Source organism: Protopterus annectens, chromosome 11.part0 (genome assembly GCF_019279795.1).
Source record: "Protopterus annectens isolate FY-2018-M chromosome 11.part0, PAN1.0, whole genome shotgun sequence".
In the NCBI taxonomy this organism is placed as follows: Eukaryota; Metazoa; Chordata; order Ceratodontiformes; family Protopteridae; genus Protopterus; species Protopterus annectens.
The window spans coordinates 506,179,625-506,199,902 of NC_056745.1; the positions used below are offsets into that span (position 1 = coordinate 506,179,625).

General features: G+C 37.5%; 1 protein-coding gene across 3 annotated transcripts in view; it reads left to right on the forward strand.

The window, feature by feature from the left end:
- BEST3 (bestrophin 3) overlaps positions 1 to 20,278 on the forward strand; it is a 474,344-nt gene that overhangs the window by 276,165 nt on the left and 177,901 nt on the right. For all 3 annotated transcript variants that reach the window (XM_044088000.1, XM_044087997.1, XM_044087998.1), the window contains one exon: positions 12,812 to 13,045. In XM_044088000.1, the coding sequence (XP_043943935.1) occupies positions 12,812 to 13,045 (234 nt within the window). The remainder of the gene's footprint in view (positions 1 to 12,811; positions 13,046 to 20,278) is intronic.

Here is a 20,278-nt window from a genome sequence, read left to right on the forward strand (position 1 = left end):
AAACCTACACATTTAATATAAATATTTTTACTTTGAATACGTTTCATTTTGCTTGTTTTTTGCAGGCACTTTGGTGAGAAATGCACTGTGTTTGAGCTACAGCAGTTTGCCTGCTCCTTAATGCAGAAGAGTAAGGCTATGAGTTCTTAATGGATAGCTTCCTGTATTGCAGGTTTTGATACTCCTAGCCTTTGTTTGTCTTTTATCTTTCACAAATCCCTTCACCAAACAGTGCTCTTGGGCTTTTTCTAAAAAGGGATACTTGCATCCAGTGGCCTATGTCAGGGTGTTGGCAAATGCATTATAGATTTGCCTTTTGAATTCTTGCATCTATCGCATAACACTGTTTGACTTGTAGTTTAATGAGTTACCAGATGCAGTTTCAATACAACATTTTTGAATGTCAGGGGAAGAGAAATTTACTGTCATTCATGCTAATTCTGTTTTCAAGTTGGGTTTTTTAGCAAATGGCTGTAAATGTTTTTGCTGTAAAATTTATAAACAAAAGTTTTAAATTATATCACTTGATCATTGTAAAAAGTAAAGAAGAAAATAGTATGCACATTAATAAGTTTGAACAATGTTTTATGATTATTGAATAGTGTTTTATGGTACTTAAGGAGAGACAGTCAAGTAACGGGATATTGGTATGGCTGAGAGGGCCCTGGTCCTTTACTTTTCCAGGGCCCCATTTGACCATGATCTGGATCTGCCTAGCATATATTGAGAAAAATAATATTCAAATAGCAATGTTACAAAAACTCAAATGAATAAAAAGGAACATGAAATCTTGTTAAAGAAAACAAAAATGTATGGTTTCTATGTGGGTCCTGAGAGGGAAAGGACGAGAGGAGTAATAACCCTAATTAGAAGGAATGGGGGAGTTGTAATAGAGGAAGTATAGAGAGATGATTTAAGTAGATATATCCTGATAAAAGGCAGATGGATGGGGACACAGATTACTTTTGCAAATGCATATATCCCATTATTACCCCAGATAAAGGATATTAGGCAGATAATGGGCAATATTATGGCTTTTCAGTCAGAAGCAATGTTAATAGGGGGGATTGCAATATAATTTAAAACTGGAGATGATATAGCAGGAATCTTTAGTGAAGATAAATACTTGGAGAGATATATGAAAGATTTTGGACTTTCTGATGTAGTCAGACTATCTAGGAAAGATATGGAACATACTTTTTACTCAAGTAAATATAAAAACAGGGTCATGCCAGACCAGTGTTACATATCACAGGCACATGCAAATTTGGTAAGTTCTGTTAAAACACACCCCATAGTCACATCAGATTATGCACTATTACAGCTTGTACTGTTAAGTGGGAAATACTATAGTGGTATGAAACACTGCCATTTTCCAACATATCTCTACAAGAAAAGCAGATGTATACAATGGTTTAACAAAATGTTACAGGGCAACCTACAACAAATAGTTTCTATAGAGAAATTAACACTAAAAGAACATAATGGAGTTGGTGGTCCAGAAGGCAGGGTAGATATGGGAACAGTACATAAAGAAATTATTTGGAAGTGGTACAGAGGGTAAACATATTGCACTGGGATCTCAGGAGCAGTACTGCAGGAGACTGGGAAGAACAACTGAGAAAGGTAAAAAGGCAAAGGTAGACTACTTATATACTGTAAATGTATAAAGAACTAGCAATTCAAGCCAAAATGTTTTAGAGACAAACTCTAGGATGACAACATATGTAGCACAACTCCTAAGTCAGCAAACAGTAGAGAGGATTACTACTAAAATAAGAACACAGGGCACAGGAGGGATGAAGACATAATCAAATGAAATATAAAAAATATTTAAAAAATTATAAACAGGGCGTGGGAGAACAGAGTATTATAGGCAAAATAAGTAACTATCAATTGTCCAACACTGCATGCTATATGAATATGGCTATTGATCCTACCCCTCATTTTAAGAAAGAGATTGATTCTTTTTTGAATTTAGCTTAGGATGAGGGCATTATTAGCAAGAATTGTGTTATGCACCTTACGGTCAAGGACCCACGTAAGCAAATCTTATATTTACTACCCAAAATTCACAAATCCCTTACTAATCCTCCAGGAAGACCAATAGTTTCAGGCATTGGATCTTTAACTGAACCCCTGTCTGCATTCCTTACACAATATTTAAAACCTCTTTTGGGATTTGTCCAGGCCAGACTGCAGGATAAAACATAATTCTTAAAAATTATCGAGGATACACAATTGGAGCCTGGGTGGATCATGTGTTCATTAGATGTTAAAGCCTTGTATACCAGCATTCCACACTGGGCTGGATTACAAGCATTACAATACTGGTTGGACAGAGCAGGGTTGTATTCACCTGGATTTAACACCCTACTTATTTGCATGTCGGAACATGTACTTAACAAAAATGTTTTTTACTTTCAGGGACAATGTTACTGGCAGCTGCAAGGCACAGCTATGGGAGCATCTTTTGCTCCCATATATGCTGATTTATTTATGGCATTCTTTGAGGAATGCATGATCTACGATCCTTCACACAACATCTTCTTGGTAGAAATGGATATATGGCGTAGATACCTAGACGATTGTTGGTTGGTTTGGCGTGCGGATGCGGGGTATTTGCAGGAATGTATTGATTATTTGAATGGTAACATCTGGGGCATTGAATTTACAGTGACATATGATTTGGAAATCATCAATTTCCTGGATGTTACAATCTCTAGAAATCAAGACCATACTTTGGCTACTAGAGTATTTTGCAAATACCCCCAATACAATACATTATTACATGCTTCTAGTATGCATCCACGCCACACCATCAGAAACATTCCGGTATCACAATTCATGCGTATGAAACGCCTCAGTTCTACACAACCGGACTATGATAGAGCTAGTCATGATTTATGTCGTAGATTTGCCAACAGAGGGTACAAATATCAAGACGTTTCCAGGACATGGGTTCGTTCAGCTGAAATGGACAGGGACACACTGCTTGAATATAAGACATGGTCTAGGGATTCCCCTGATACTACCATTAGGTTTGTTACATCCTATGGTAGGAATTGTAGTGTTATCAGGGATATTATGAATAGACATTGGAACATCGTATTGGCCAGTGAACAGCTTAGAACAATTTTGGGGCAGGAATGCCGGTTTTCATATAGGAAAGGAAAAACTTTGGATTCCATATTTTCTCACTTTAAACATATTGGTAGTGGGGGAGCCATATACAAACAGCTTACCATATCTGGGCATGAATTATTGGGTACTTTCCCCTGTGGTCATTGTGGCTCTTGTAAACAGGTCAGCAAATCCAAGCAGTTCTCTAGTCGCAATACTAGCAAAGTATTTGATTGCAAAATTTTTGGTAATTGTAGTAGTGACTGGGTGGTCTATCTGGCCACTTGCCGATGTTTGGCTTTTTATGTAGGTCAGACTTCGAGACCACTCAGGACTCGTATCAATGAACATCGAAGCGACATCAAGAACAAGAAGGAAACAAACGCTCTTTATCGTCATGTATTGCAACATCAGCAAGCCCAGTTTATGTTTATGGTTATTGACCGAATTATCGGTGATAGAAGTAATCCTCAAGGATGGCACAGCATTTTAAACCATAAGGAAAAATACTGGATTATCACTCTGGGTGCGTTATTTCCACCAGGACTCAATGACCATTTATAACCACAATTTTTATGAAGAATGGGACATTCTCATCTTGATTGGGTTACTTGCAGCTCACTATTGGTATTACATTTACAGGGTTTATGCACATGTTTTTTCCATGATTGGATCTTTAATTTTATCTGGTTTCAGATATTATTATTCATTTTTTGGATATTTTTTAAAGTTTTGATTCATTATGTTACTTGTACATTCATGTTGGATTCCAGCGTATTAATAGTATATAGGTTTATTTTGCTTATACAGTTGTTGTTAATATACAGTGGTTCTATATATAATGAATCTATTCATTTCTATGGTGTAGTTGCACATAACAATATACTCTTATCCACTATTATGTGGTGTATTACTAGGCCATTATAGTGATATTCAGATATATATACTATCATGGTTTCTTTTTAATTGTGTTTTTGCCTTGGTCTCACATTTAATGTTTACTAATTTTAAGTAATTGCCGGTTTATGTTTTATTCATGACTGGCAGGAGTATACCAGTGGTTTCATTGGTTGAGGGTATATATAAATTAGCATGTTTCATAATTGTTATCATGTCCGTTTATTCAACACTGAAGAAGGCAGTTCATTGCCGAAACCGGTCTGTTTAATAAAGTCTTTTCATCCACACTACTGTTTTGGTGTTTGTGGCCTTGATTGCTGTATCTGCTGGCCAACTGTGTTTTTGTAAAGAATTATTGACAACCATCATAAGGAAAGTGGAAATTAGTGAAGCTATGAGGCACAAAAGACAGGAAAACCACCAGAACTAGACAGTATTCTTATAGAAGTTTGGAAAAGGAAAATAGGTGAGGTGATAAAATATGAAGATAATTATTTAATAATATTTTGAAAGAAGGAGGTATTCTTCCCTCATGGCAGTAGAGGGTAGAGGTTGTAATCACAAAAGAAGGTAAGAAACCAATGAACCCCAGATCATATGTGCTCATGTAGAATTTATACCATGATTACAAGGTGATTATGATGATCCTACCCAGAAGGTTATCTAAAATATTTAGAGAAAATTAGAACCAGACCAATGTGGCTTTATAGTTGGGAAATTACCATACAGTAATATCAACAGAACCCTGATGATCCAAGGAGATGAAGTTAGGGTAAAGCCCTTAATGCTAACAAGCTTCGATGTTGAAAAGGCTTCCTGGCTGGTTAAACTGCAAATTTTAGAAGGAGTATTATGACAATTAGAATACCCAGAATTATAGATAACAATGATCTTTAAAATCTATGCAGGATCCCCAATGCATATAAATGTAAAGGAGAGCTATCCAAAGCAGCAGTGCTGTTAAGAGGAATGAGACTCTCATCACTGCTATTTGCACTTTATTTGAAACCACAGGCAAGAGATATTAGGCTAGCTAACATAGTAGGGTACGCTTAGGACCATCATCATCATCATCATCTAGTAGGGTACACTTAGGACCATCATCATCATCATCAGTCCCCTTTTCCCCATTTTTCTACATGGCGTCAGGGTATCGTGTAAACTGTTGCCAACTCTCTCGATCCAATGGCACACTCCTGCCTTCTTCAACACTCATGCCTGACTGTCACAGATCTTCTTTCACACAATCCATCCACCTCTTTGCTGGACGTCCTCACTTCCTCTTACCTTCTTCCTGCCTGTCCCAAATCTTCCTCACTAGATTGTATTCTGCTTTTCTACACATGTGCCCAAACCACCATAATCTGTTCTCTTTGATCTTTTCTGTAATCAGAGTTACTTTGGCTTCTGCTCTTATGTCCTCGTTTCTTTATCTGTCCCACAGAGTGCATCTTACCACCTTTCTCAGGCACTTCATTTCCATCACCTTTAGCTTCTTCAACTGTTCTCCCTTTACTGCCCAGGTTTCTGTACCATCCAGTAGTACTGGTCACACCACTGTCTTGTACACCTTACCTTTCAGCTTCTTTGGCATTGTTCTGTCATAGACTACACCTGATACTCTCTGCCAGTTGGCTGCAGCCACTCTGATTCTAGTTTTGACCTCTTCATTCAAACTATCCTTCTCCTCAACCACCTCTCCCAGATACTTGAAGTTGTTTACCTATGCCACTATCTTCCCTTCTATCTCTCTTCTCCGCTTCTTCTGATTTCCCCAGTTTGCTGCCATTACCACTGTCTTGTCTGTGTTTAGTTTCATCCCATGTGCCTTCAGATTTGCATTCCATTCTCTTATCCTTTGCTGAAGTTCTAGCTCAGAGTCTGCTTGTACTGCCACATCATCTGCATACAGCAGCTTTGTTGATCTGTCCACTCCAACCTGTTTGCTAATGTAGTCCATCACCAGTATGAATGGCAGTAGGCTCAGAGCTGAACCCTGGTGTACACCCACTCCCACTGAGTACCCCTCTGTTCATACTTGAGTCACTGGGTCCTTGTACATAGCCTGCACTAATTCTACCAATGTTTCTGGGACTTCAAACCACTGCAGTACTGCCCAGATCAGCTTTCTTGGGACCTTGCTATATGCTTTCTCCAAGTCTAGGAATGCCCAGTTGGACTCTCTCTTCATCTCTAGCTTCTTCTCAAGTATTTGTCTCAGTACAGGCATCGGGTCAATTGTGCTGCATCCTGATCTGAATCCGAATTGCTCATCTCCCATCATACATTCTACTACTCTGCGCATCCGTTTATCAATCACCCTCCATAGTACTTTCATGCAATGTGGTAGGAGTTTGATGCCTCTGTACTGCCCACAGTTGTGGATGTCCCCTTTGTTCTTGTGCACTGGCATGAGTATGCTTATTCTCCAGTCATCTGCGATATGCCTTTCTCTCCACACTGCTATTAGTATCCTCAGGAGCCATTTCTCCCCTATCTCACCCAGCATCTTTATCATGCCTGCTGTGACTTCATCTGAGCCTGCTGCTTTCCCTGACTTCATCTTCCTTAGTGCTGTTCTTACTTCTTCTAAGGTAGGCCCTTCTTCTTCTCTCATTGTAAGCTGCTTCTGGGGCAATACAGCTTCTGTGGGGTTTTCTTCATTCAGAAGCTGCTGGAAATATTCCTTCCATTTGCCTTTGATGTCCTGTGGGCTGGTAAGCAGGTTGTTGCTGGCATCCCTTATGAAGGGTGTCTGACTATCTTCTTTATCTTTCTGTCTTTGCCTTGCAACCTGATATAGTGTCTTTGTGCCCCTTACTGAGTTACTTTCCAGAAGTTAGTAGAGTGCCTCCAATGCCCTATACTTTGCTATTGCAACTTCTTTCTTAGCTTCTTTGTTAGCCAACCAGTCATCCTTCCTAACCTGGTCAGTCTTTTCTATCTCCCCACTTCTTCCTGCACTCCTTCTTACTTTTGATGACTTCCTGGACTTCTGCATTCCACCACCAGCTTTCCTTATGTATCTTATTTCCATACCTGACTCGGACACATATCTTTTCTGTAGTCCCAACAGATGCTGTTTTTAGGCGCTGCCACTCTTCTACAACTTCACCTATTTCTTCCTCTTCTTGGGGTGCTAGAGCCCTGAGTAATTCCTTGAACTGCAATACTTTCTCACCAGTCAACTTCCAGATCTTCAGTCTGGTCTCTATTGACCTCAGAGTCTTTTCTGACCACTGCTTGCAGCTGATTGTGACAACTAGTGATTTATGCTATGGGCTGACTGTTTCGCTGGGGATGACTTTGCAACCATGGATTTTACCCCACTGCCTTTTCCATACTAGGGGGAAGTCTACCTGAGGTGCATGTTGGCTACTCTTTTATGTGATCTTGTGATTATCTCTCTTTATGAACCACGTGTTGGCTACTATCAAGCCATGCTTCTCCTTCTTTATTCCTGTTGCCACACCCATGTGGACCAAGGCAGTCCTCATATCCTGTTCTGTCTGTCCCGATATGTGCATTCAAGTCACCCATTATCAACACCAATTCATGTTGTTGTGCTTTATCTAGTAGGTCCTACAACTGCTGTCTGAATGCACTCTTTTCCTCACTATCACAACCCTGCAGTGGGACACAGGCAGAGATTATGAATACTGCCCTATCATTACACTGGAGTCTGATTGCCATGAGTCTGTCATTAATTCTGAGGATAACCCTCACTGCCTTCTGAAGCCTCTCTCTCACCACAATTCCCACACCAGTTCTAGCCTGTCCTCCACCTGAGTAATAGAGTCTGGATCCAAAGCCAAGTGGCTTTGTTGCACTGCCCTTCCATCTCATCTTGGATACATAGTATGTCCAGCCTCCTCTGTATCATCATGTCATCCACTGCCATGCTGCGTCGTGTCAGTGAACCTACATTAAAAGTAGCAATTCTCAGTTCATGTTTGGCAGGTTGGTTAGTTTTACATCCAGCTTTCACTCAACAGAGCTATTCCAGGTAACCCAGGCTGGGCAACTAGACATCGGCCAGCCAGTAGCTTATTGACCCAGGGTTGCTGGGCTTTATGGCAGGCACACACTGGCCAATAGGGGCACATATACCCCTCCCACCATTAGCAAGGGTCCCTGGCATGGGTCAGAGTAGCCGGGCCCTCAACCCACTTATCACCGGTAACTACCCATGCCCATTTTTGCTGACATTAGTCAACATGACCGAATCACCTAGAGCCATATTTTACACTGTCGAGTGGCTAGCCCTGCCACAGCATGCAGTCTGTGATCTGTGTTCTCCTATCTTGAGGATACTGCACACCAGAGTAGATGCCCAAAGTGGTTGGTCTGTACAGCTCTTCCCCCTGTAGGGCACCATGTAGAGTCTGTGCTGCTGCCCACAGCTCCATTCATTGGTGAATTTGAGATGGATACACTCAGCATGTTTTTTGGACATGGGAGAAACCCCACGGAGACAGAGGGAGAACATGCAAACTCCAAACAGGCATTGGTCGGAGGTCAGGATCAAACCTTGTGCATGAGAGGTAAAGACATTAACCATTAAGCCATCTGGTCTACGCTTAGGATACTGCTTAAGAAAAAATAGCAATGTTTGCTGACAATATCACCCTATATATAGCTGACTCTGAAAAATATTTGGAAATCTTATTTAGGAAGCTAAACCTATTTTATAAGTTGGCAGGATACAAAATAAATGAGGTGAAAACAAAAGCAATAGCTTTAAACTAAACATGCACTCACAATTTGTTATAGAATGCCATATCTATGGAGTCATAACAGCATGGCCTATATGAGAATATGTCTGAAAAAGGATGTTAAGCAGGCAGCTAAAGATATATTGGAAGAAATAGCATTGACAATAACAGAAAAATAAGGAAATGGATGACGCTTTTAATGGATAAACAAAGCAAAATACAGGAGTTAAAATACTTTTGGCCCCTTTAACATTAAAAGACAGACATACTTTTGCTAACTGGGAAAACAGATTTGGCAGAAACTTAAAAAATAACAGAGTTATTTTGGGAAATAAGCAGAAAATGCTGCAATACGAAAAACTGATTCTGCCAAAAGAAGAGGGGTGTTTGGGCTTCCTGATCTTGAAAGGTACTATAGAGCTATCCAGATGATAGAATATGTTTTGATATTTTTTGTTACATTTTCACAATTGAATTGTCATATCTTGGAAACTATGCAACCTAGACATATTCTGCTAGAGCATTTTTGTTAAAAAGATATATGCTTTCACATGCCAACAAGTAATTCCTCCATAAGTGTTTTTTTGAGATATTTACAGAAATATGAAAACATATACTTAATTGCATAAATAGCAATTTATCAGTACTGAATATCTCTCAAGATGTGCAGCTTACAAAGCAAATATCAAAGATAGTTTTCTTTACCTTCTAAGGTTTCACTTCATGCCATGCAACAGTTTGAAAATCACTTGCTTTTTGAAGTATAAAGTACATATAGAAATAATGTTTATTTTCATAATTACTTGGAAACAACTAGCAATATCTCAGGTATAGTGAGATATAAATTAACATTGGCAATGCATTTTCCTATCTCCCACCACAGTAAATCACACCATACCCCTTAATAACATGCAGGGGTCTCAGTTATGAAATTGTGAACATAAATGTGAATATATGAATAATAAGTGATAAAAACAGTGATTCATTTATCTACTGCAGGAGATCCTAGATTAGCAATCTTAGTGTTATTTTGTTAATAGCTTCTTTCAGTTTCTGATACTACCTATCATTAGCTTGTAAGTCACTTTATTAAGGAAGCCAGACCCAAAAACTTTTTGACACCACAGGGAGTTATGGGTATGAATTGGAAGCATACAAAAAAGGCATTATAAGTTCATATATTTATAGATGTGTAGTAAGTTAACAACCACTTGGACCTTATTAAGCCTAGCCATGCATCACAAATCTCTGTCAAGTTCTGGTAACCTTGATAAGTGTGAGCAGAGGCTTGAGAGATGAAACATTTACAATCAGAGGCCTAGGAGATGAACCATTTACAGGCTACCTGTGTCCATTAGAGACATATATGTTAAACCAGGGATGTGTATTCCATTCACTTGCCTAAGTTACACTTGAATTGGGTTAAGGAAGAACTCGGATTCACATGGATAGGAAGCCTGTTCCAGAGAAGTAGTCTCTGGGATACATACCTGTCTCTCCGGCAGGTCCTGTTTATATTGCAGACAAGGTTTAATTCTTTAGAATAGGTAATTCTGATGCTGTTTTTATTTTATTTATTTATTTTTTTTTTTTTTTTTGCAGATATGTAGGATGTCCATTGGATTGCAGTCTGACTTATATGTCAGGCATAGAGTTCCCCTCAACAGCTTGTAGGAGACAGAATACAGGGGCAATATACTCAGTGACAGGTCCAATGAATGTTACATACAGTGAAACAATAAATTCATTGGCTAGATGACATGCTTTTTTTTATAAGTTGCACACCATAGAATGATTTCCTCAATACTGTAGATATATGATGGTCAAAGGCTAGATTACTGTATATGTGTGTGTCCCCAAGTCTCTAACTACTGGGTTGACTCTTAGGGTGTGTTGTCAGTATGATAGTTACCAGGGGTAGATGACTTCCCAAAGGATACCATTATGTATTTCTTATCTTGGCACCTAGTTTTAGTCCATGCTTTTCTCAGGCATATGGATAGATATTGTGCAAATACATGATATGCAACCTTCAGAACAATTACTTGGCTATAGCAAACTGAATAGCACACTGACTGACCTATAAAATTGCAACTTTTTAAGGTAGTTTATAGGGGAAAGGTTGCAAGTATTACGTTTGTATCATCTCTGGAAAATTTTAATTATGTTAATGATGTCTTTTTGACTTTCAAAATAGTAATTAGATTGTGAGCTCTGGGTTGTTTTGCCTTTATTAGTACAGAACAGTTTTGCAGGGAGTAGTTCGAGAAATATGGACAACATCCAGAGCACAGCAGGTATGTGAAATAGGCCTCACCATTCAGGAGGTCTGAACACATTGTACAAGATCTTAAGTACAATAAATAAACATGGTTTGTTGTTAAAAATATGATTCTGTATGTAGCAGCTGTAAGATAGCAACCTCTCAAGTCAGCAAATGTGGCAGTACTCACAACATACCAAAACTTTTTCAGATCCACAACTGGTGAATTATCTGTCATTGTAAATGAAAGTCTAAACTGTGTGCAGTGAAATCAATGTGTGTGTGTGTCTGCTGTGTGCCTTACTGAGGAGTTTCTCCTGTCCCCCTCCATTGCCCATTGCATGACCATGGTTTATAAGTATAGCATATCAATCAATCAACTATTTAATAGCAATTCTTAAACAAGGAATTACACCATGCCAAGTGCAGAAGCAGTAGACAAACCATCAGATTTTGCCAGTAAGCTACTAAATACAAACATGCATTGCCATCCACAACTCTTTATAATAAAATGTAAATGCAGCAGAATCAAAAAGCAAGGGCTATGTCCTAAACATGGATTACTATGGCAGTGTAGCCATCCCATGAGTCAGTGGGACAAGGTCATGACAGCTGACTGTGTTCTTCACATGCATGTTTGTCCTTGTAAACGTGTATTTTAATGCAAGAGAAATAAGTATGTTAAGGGAGAGAGACAGAAACAAAAAGAAAAGAAAAAAGAAAACATAAATTACCTGGTAGCACTTCACTGGTACACAGTGAATCAAAATATGTCGTTTTATACCCTAGCAGGCAACTGCTAGAATATCTTTAAGTCAAACTACAAAAATGTTCTAATGAGCACTGACTTTAAAAATTTCTGTCACTTAGTCAGCTCCATGGTGTAGACCACTTAGGCCCTGATGGTGACCCAGATTGCCCAAGTGCTGGAAAAGCAGATGGGGGGGGGGCAAAAGAGGAGTGATGAGAAAATGCCTGCTTGCCTCTTTCTGGGAAGGAGGATGTGGGGGTTTGTTAAACCATCATTGTCACAGTTTTCAGTGAAAACCAAGAGATGAATGATCAGAGCATTTGGCAATTCTGTGGTGAGCAGGCCTATGGAGGAGGACATCTTTATGTAGTTGAGTAAAATTTCCTTGTGATGTCCACTAAATTCTAACTCAGCTATATCTTTCAGCAAACTGTGAGGGCAGGACATAAACAATCTGTTCAGTAATCTTACCTGGAGGCAGCATTGATGATTCTTTGATTTCATTCCTTCATCTCTTCCAAGCATCACCACCCTGGATGAATGACCTTGCAATCAGACAGGCACTGGCAGCCAAACAGAGGAGTTAGAGCAATTGGGAGAATAGCAACCATTAAGGCAGTAAGAAGTATCAGTTGGCAAATGTGTCACTGCCACAAGAAACCCCTGAAGTACAATCGCTCATCCAAAGGCAATTAAAAAAATCTATCACTGTCTGCATACATCCACTTTGTGAGAGTGTATATGTATTAGTAGTGTGGTGTCTGAGAGTGTATATGCATTTATAGCGTGTGTGTGTGTGTGTGTGTGTGTGTGTGTGTGTGTGTGTGTGTGTGTGTGTGTGTGTGTGTGTATACGTACACATTTGCGTGAGTATATGTTTGTGAGTCTGCATATGTGCCCCTCTCTCTTTATATCTGTGCCTCTATACACTTGTGTTCATGATGAAGCTCATTTTCTTTTGAGTTGTACCAGCTATGTTAAAATCAGGCAGAATGAACAATAAATTCTCCAAGTGTTCAATTTCTGAAGCAGACTTTTTTCTTTCTTCTTGTATTCCAGGGTTTTATGTAACATTAGTGGTGAATCGATGGTGGAACCAGTTTGTGAACTTACCATGGCCAGACAGACTTATGTTCTTAATCTCCAGCAGTGTTGAGGGAAGAGATGAATATGGACGCTTACTTCGTAGGACTCTAATACGTTATGTGAACCTAACAAGTTTGCTAATCTTTCGATCAGTTAGTACTGCAGTAGTAAAACGATTTCCAACCATTGATCATGTGGTGGAGGCAGGTAAAGCTATATACTGTCTAATAATGTTATATTTAGATTAGAAAGCTCATTATAAACAACAGTATTATTGTCAGATTGTAGTGAGACTGCAGTAACATAAATCGAGAAGTGAACAATTTTATCCTGCATGATTTGATGTCTATACAAGGCTTCTTGTCTAGAGAAGCAGGGAGGTTATCAGCCTGCAATCTCAGATTTTTTGTTATGTAAACTATAAGCTATAAGAAAATTATAACTTGTTTTTTTTTGTTTTGCAAATGGAATTGGCAATATCTCATATCAAAGTAAGCTCAACAAATTGTGTTAATGACTGCATCTTTAAAATTATGGATGAGTTCATTTCTGGACAGTACAGCCTAGAATTTATAATATAGGATTCTGAATAACTTGAATATAGTTTGGAAAATCTTTACTCTACATGATTTAACAATTACTTTTCTTGTATGACAAAGACCTATCTTCCTGCCATGAAATTGGTATGCCCATTGCTGACCAGTCATGCACTGGTCAGAAATGGAATTCATTGCTTATTTTATGTTATCAGTACTAGAGTCATGACCCCCTTAAGATTCTAATACATGAACAGCTTGAACAAAACATTTTTTCCACAGTGTTTCAAAGTTATTCAAGTTTTTCTTCATCAGACAACCCAGATCCAGCAGGGAGAACCAAGGTAGTTTAACTCGCCGGCTGAGTGACAAAATAAAATTAAGAAGATGCAACTTTTTTAAATTTTGAGTCATTAGCTACTTCAAAGAAGATCAGTAAGTAAACATCTCATGGAAGTTCACAGCTGTTCATAATGAACTTCAGACACTTCAAAGCATCGTCACCTCCTTCCACCAGACGCATGGCCTTACAGTGATCTTAAGACTTAACAAAGCTCTTACCATGTCCCAGACCTAAGAGTAACCCTATATGTAACCCTAATGAACATGAATGGGGATAGGCTTGAAATAAGGCTCTGATGATTGGTTTTAGGAAGAACAGCATACGTGAAGAAAGGGGTCCGAATGGAAAGATAATAAATCAGCAAACAAAAGAGAGTAGTATTGCTGGAATTGAATTCATCCTTAAGTCTTTATGGGAATCATTACAAGGTGGACCCTGGTTTTTACAAAATCTCACCAAGACATCACTGATATATAGACTATATTTTATATAGAATATATCATGGACAGAAGTAGGTTAAAAAATAAAAAAAGATAGTTGGTGCACAAGAACCAGGATAAAAAAGTGCCCAATCCTGGTAGGCACACTGGTGCCAGGACTGGAAAAAGATGACAGTGTAGAATCCTCAAGAAACAAAGACATTCCTACAATGGGGTTAGGCCAGGCTCTGAGGGAGGATAGCCCCCCCCCCCCAGTTGTAGAAGGAAGTAGTAGTCCATAAGAATCACAAAAACTGATAAGCCAAAAAAGAGACATAAAGATGATGGAGTGGACTATTGAGGATAAGAAAGAAATTATGTATTGTGACTATTAGGCAAGAAGCCCAGAATTTCCAGACAGAAGATATACAAAAGGATTAAGTGAGAAATTAGAGGAAAAAAACAGTTGACAAGAAAACCGTCAGAAGCTTTAAACAAAAAAAATGTGTTGATTAATACAACAGATTTATGAAAAGCATTATATAGACCAAGAAAGCTTGGACTGTTTAGAAAAAGAAGTGACTGAGGAAGTATGAAAATATAAAGAACAAAATCTAGAGATTTTTGGAAGGTATAAAAAAGAAATGTGGACATGGGAAAGAAAGAAGAGATATGCTGCAATATTTATGCAAAGGAGAAAGCCAAATTAATCAATTCAAAAAAGCAGCCCCAAAGATATTCAATGAGAAATACAGGCAAAGGCACCTAGATATGAAAAAAACTTAACAATACAAAAAATAAGATAACAAAGCGGGAATGTAGAACAGAAGATTAGTAAAGTAGAAGTTAACAAACTAGAAGCGGAAGTTATGGAATAACTGCAAAGTGAAGGAATTAGTGTAGAAAGTCTAACAAAGGATATATATCACAGCATGATAGAACAATTCCCCAAGTGAGGAAAAACAGGAGGAGCAGGAGATATATGAAGTAGAAATATGGACATGGGAAAGAAAACGAGATTTAATATGGTGTGATGTTTATGCAAATGAGAAAGCAAAACTAATCAATACAAAAAGAGCAGCACCAAAGATAGTTGAAGAGAAATATAGGTAAAGGCATCTGGATATGGAACATTTTACAATACAAAAAATAAGAAAATAAAGAGGAAAATAATAAAAGAAGATTAGTAATGGAGAAGTTAAAGAAATAGAAACTGAGGTTGTGGATTTCCTGCAAAATGAAGGATTTAGTGTAGAAAATCTTACTCTGATAACATCACAGGAGGACATAGCAATGGATCCCCAAATTAAGGAGAAACCAGTGAAGCAGGAAACATCTGATCAGCTGCCATATGAAGATACTTTGGAGCCTTCTACAGGAAACCAGTACAAAAGTTCATTTGGAGGGAAGGAACAGGAAACTGTGACAACTCTGATGCAATCAATGTTGTGGAGTGATAAGCCAGTGAGTTCCAATATGAAAGGGCAATGGATGACATAGGATGAAATTTAAGAAAATGTGGCACAAGAAGATGCCCTGGAACTTTCTGTAGAATGTCCATAGGAAATGGAGAAAAAGAATGTGCCCTCAGTTTAGAAGAAAATTATCTAAGAGAAGAGTTGTTTGATTTAACAGAGATGGATAGACATCTGAACCTGTCAGCCAGTATGTTGGCAATGTCTCTGTAGGATCAGTAATCATCATCATTTTTTACTAGTTCTGAGAGCATATGGGAGTTTATAAAGATCAATGAAAGAAATAGACTACAGAAAGTCAATAAAACCACAAAAGTTAGAAGTTTGATAAAGCAAACGAACACTGTAATTAGCACTGTTCATAGAGGTTCATGCAATATAACAGAAGTAAACAGGATATATGACTGTGCAGCTAAATTAATAACAGATAAAGTCTTACCACAAAAACACAGGGCAGTAAGGGAAAGGAAGGGGAAAAATCAAATACCATCATGGAAGTATTGAATAGAGAAAATTATAAAACAAGACAAGAAGTGTATAGAAGAGGGAACAGATCAACAAAATACTCAGAAAGGTAGCTATGATAAAAGCAATGTGCAGTATCAGAACAGATCAGGTTGTATTGTGCACTAGCACAAATAATACATAAAAATATCAGCACAGGCAGAAAAACTTAGAAGATATGCAGGAAGGAAAAGTACAAAATAAGCAATTTATTGATGACCCAAAAAGTTTTATAGAGAATTGGAAACAAGGCAAAAAGAATTGCAACACCACCAGACAGATTGAAACAAAGTTAAGAAAAGCTCCCAGATAGAAAACCCCAGGCCCAGATGTAGTACCTAACTTCTGTCTAAAAGTATTAACATCTTCACATGAAGATTTTAGCCATGAGTAAAAACTATATATATATATATATATATATATATATATATATATATATATATATACATATATACACATACATACCCCGAACAGACACCAACCTGGTTAACAACAGAAGAAAACAATACTCCTACTTAAGAGTGAACCTATAAGCTATCCTAAAAACTATAGACCAGTAACTTACCTTCCGATGACATATAAACTATATACTGGAAATGATGCCAACAGAGTTTATAATCATTTAGAAGAAAACTTAATCATGACAATAGAACAAAATGCTAACAAAAGAATGTCATATGGAACAAAGGATAATTTGTTGTTAAATAAAGTCATGCTGGAGAACTGTAAAAAGGGGAAGAATCTCAGCATGGCATGGATAGTCTACAAAAAAGCATTTGACAGTATTTCACATTCATGGATAAAAGAGTGCTTAAAAATGTATAAGATGCACCCTACTCTGATCAATTATATTACAGCTACCATAGAACAGTGGCAAACTACTTTGCAGTTAACAAATAAAAATATAATACGGTGTGGGCCAACTGGTTTCCCAAACAAACAGCAAATGCAACAAAAAGAAATAGGAAACACCAAACCACGGCAGATGAAACTCAATAAAACTCCAAATTAAATCCACAAATGCAGTGCAAACAATGGTGAACGCTTTCGTAGCCAAAGCTACTTCATCAGACAACTCAATACATTACTCAGTGGTTTTTAAAATAGCATCAGCCAATCAAGGCCAGTTTCCAATAAAAAAAGTTGGCCTAATAACTATTAACTTAAAGCAATAATACTCAATGAAAAAATAGATTACTAGGATGTAGAAGTGGTGCAATTAGGAATTTGGTAGAGAACAAAGAGCTTGAGTGGATTATTAGGATGAGTGCCAATGTGGGTAAAGGTCTAAATTATAAAGTTTGTATTAAACCTGTATTAATCAATAAGCCACTATACAGATAATATGTTTTTTGATATTTTTATATATATTTTATCTCATTTTATGTATTCAATAGACAATACTATGATGTTAATCTATTTTTTTATTGAGTATTATTGCTTTAAATTAATAGTTATTAGGCCAACAGTTTTTATTGGAAACTGGCCTTGATTGGCTGATGCTATTTTAAAAACCATTGAGTAATGTATTGAGTTGTCTGATGAAGTAGCTTTGGCTACGAAAGTGTTCACCATTGTTTGTACTGCATTTGTGGATTTAATTTGGAGTTTATTGAGTTTCATCTGCCGTGGTTTGGTGTTTCCTATTTCTTTTTGTTACTTTGCACTTAAGCCATGATAAAGGGAAAATTATTATTCCAAGGATAAAAATTCATAGTGGGATATTCCAGGGTGACTCTTTGTCACCACTGCTCTTTTGTCTTGCACTTAACCCATTAAGTTGTCTACTTGATAGATTAGGTCATGGCTACAGTTTGGCTCCCAGAAAACAACAAAGTGTAAAGACTTCTCATCTTCTATTTGTGGATGATTTAAAACTGTATAGTTCATCAGATGAGGAGCTTAAAGCACCATTGCAAGTGGTCAAATCTTTTTCAGATGATATAAGAACGTCCTTTGGTAATGATAAATGTGCAAAAGCAACCTTTAAAGCAGGACTGCTGCAGCACCAAGAAAACATTAACCTGGGACAGGAATATGATATAAAAGAACATAAGCAGGAGGGAGTGTATAAATATCTGGGAACTGATGAAGGATTAACAATAAAACATGAACAAATGTGAATAAAACTTAGTAAGGAATATTTTAGAAGACTAAAATTAATACTGAAAACAGTGCTGACAACAAGGAATGAAGTCCAAGCTATAAACCAGTTTGCTCTTCCTTTCCTAACTTACAGCTTTGGAGTGACTGACTAGCCCCAAAAGGTGTTGAATTGGTTGGACAGGAAAACGAGTAGGCTCCATCATGCTCACCAAATGATTTATAAAAGTCAGTGTGTACCAAGATTATATATTCCCCATTCTAAAGGAGGTATGGGCCTCCTAGAAAATTGATTACATGTATAGATCTGCAGTTGTAGAACTGCATACATATCTGCTGACCTTACAAGACCCAAACACAGTGAAAGTTTTAAAACATGAGGAGGATAAGTCTAATATGACTTTCCTGCTTAGTTTAGCAGAAACATATCAGTGTCAAGTGGGAATGGAAATCAAACCAGAAGTAGATAAAAGTCAGACTGCAACTGAGTGTTCCAAAAACAAAAGAAAGACTATAAGGATCAGATGAGAAGGCAAGGAATGTGGAAAATGCATAAATATAGTTACAAGTATAGAAAACTCTTGGAACAACCTCATATTGATCAGGAGTGAATGCAGGAATGGTTAGAGAGATGTGAATTTAAACCAAAAGATGAAAGGTTAATATTGGCTGCCCAAGATAGTAGATTATGTACACTTTGGTTTACAAAGTCCATTGAACATGTGGGAGAAAAAGACAAATGTAGGTTTTGTAAAACAGAATTGGAAACAAACACACATCTTGTTGCTGGTTGTGATATATTAATGTTAGAAGGAATGCATACTGAAAGACATAATAATGTGGCAAGACTGTTGCAATGGAGATTGTACAAACATTATAATATTGACGTAGTTGAAAAACATTGGAAACATGAGCTACAAAACAGTATAGAAAATGATGATGTTTATATTACATGGGATCACCCATTACCAACAGTTCAAAAAAACAGATGAGAGAAAAGCAGATAGAGTAGTCCTTGAAAAGAAGACAAAAATAACATTGATCACTGAAATTGCTACACCCAGTGACCACAGTGTCTTATGTACAGAGATACGCAAAGACATAATTACCAGGATTTGCAGGTAGAAATGAGGGCAATGGGGAAGGATACCCAGAAAGTTGCGAATTGGATCCACAAAGTACACCAAACAGTAGCAGCAATTCCAAAACGCACGCTGCTTCCTCTCACAAACAAAACAGCCCAAGGAAGACTAAGCTGTTAATAAAAAATCTTTTAATGAGAAACCAGTTGAGCGCTTTCACTCGGCAAAAGCGAGCTTCATCAGAACAATAATGTAAGTGATACGCAACCATTAAATAACACAATTGGCGCCAAAATAGCATCACATATCAATTAAAAAACAATTGAATCAATTAAAACATTTTCAGAGGGATATTCCGTATATATAAAATAGATTAAAAGTTAAATAAAAAGTGCTGAATAAACAAAATAAATGACTAAGTGCATGGACTGGATAACTGCTAACAGTCCATTAAAAGTAGGGGTTTAATAGAAAAATAGTCATTAATCCCTGGTGGTGTAAAGGCATCTGTAAAGACTTGCCACCAAAGTTCCCTGTAGGCCAAAACATTTTTTTGATTGCCTCCTCTAGGGTTCCTCTTAACTGACTCTAAAATAGCAAATTTAAACAAATGTTCACTACCATATTCCAAAACATGTCTTGACAAGGCATTTTTAGTATCCTGCTTTTTTATGCAATAGAGATGTGAATAAATTCTCTGTCTAAATTGCCTTTCAGTCTTTCCTATATAATAGGAATGACATACAGAACAAACAGCAATATAAACAAGCATAGTAGACCTACAATTGCCCTTGGCAGGATAAATCCTAGTGTGATTGTTATTAGTCAACACTAAGCTACTCAATTTGCAGATGGTTGTACATTGATTGCAGGACCCACATTTTGTCGTATTAGACCCTGCGTTTATAATTTGAGTACTATCTCCTTCCAAAATATTTTTAAGAATAATGAAACCTGATAAAGTGGGAGGAATTGCAG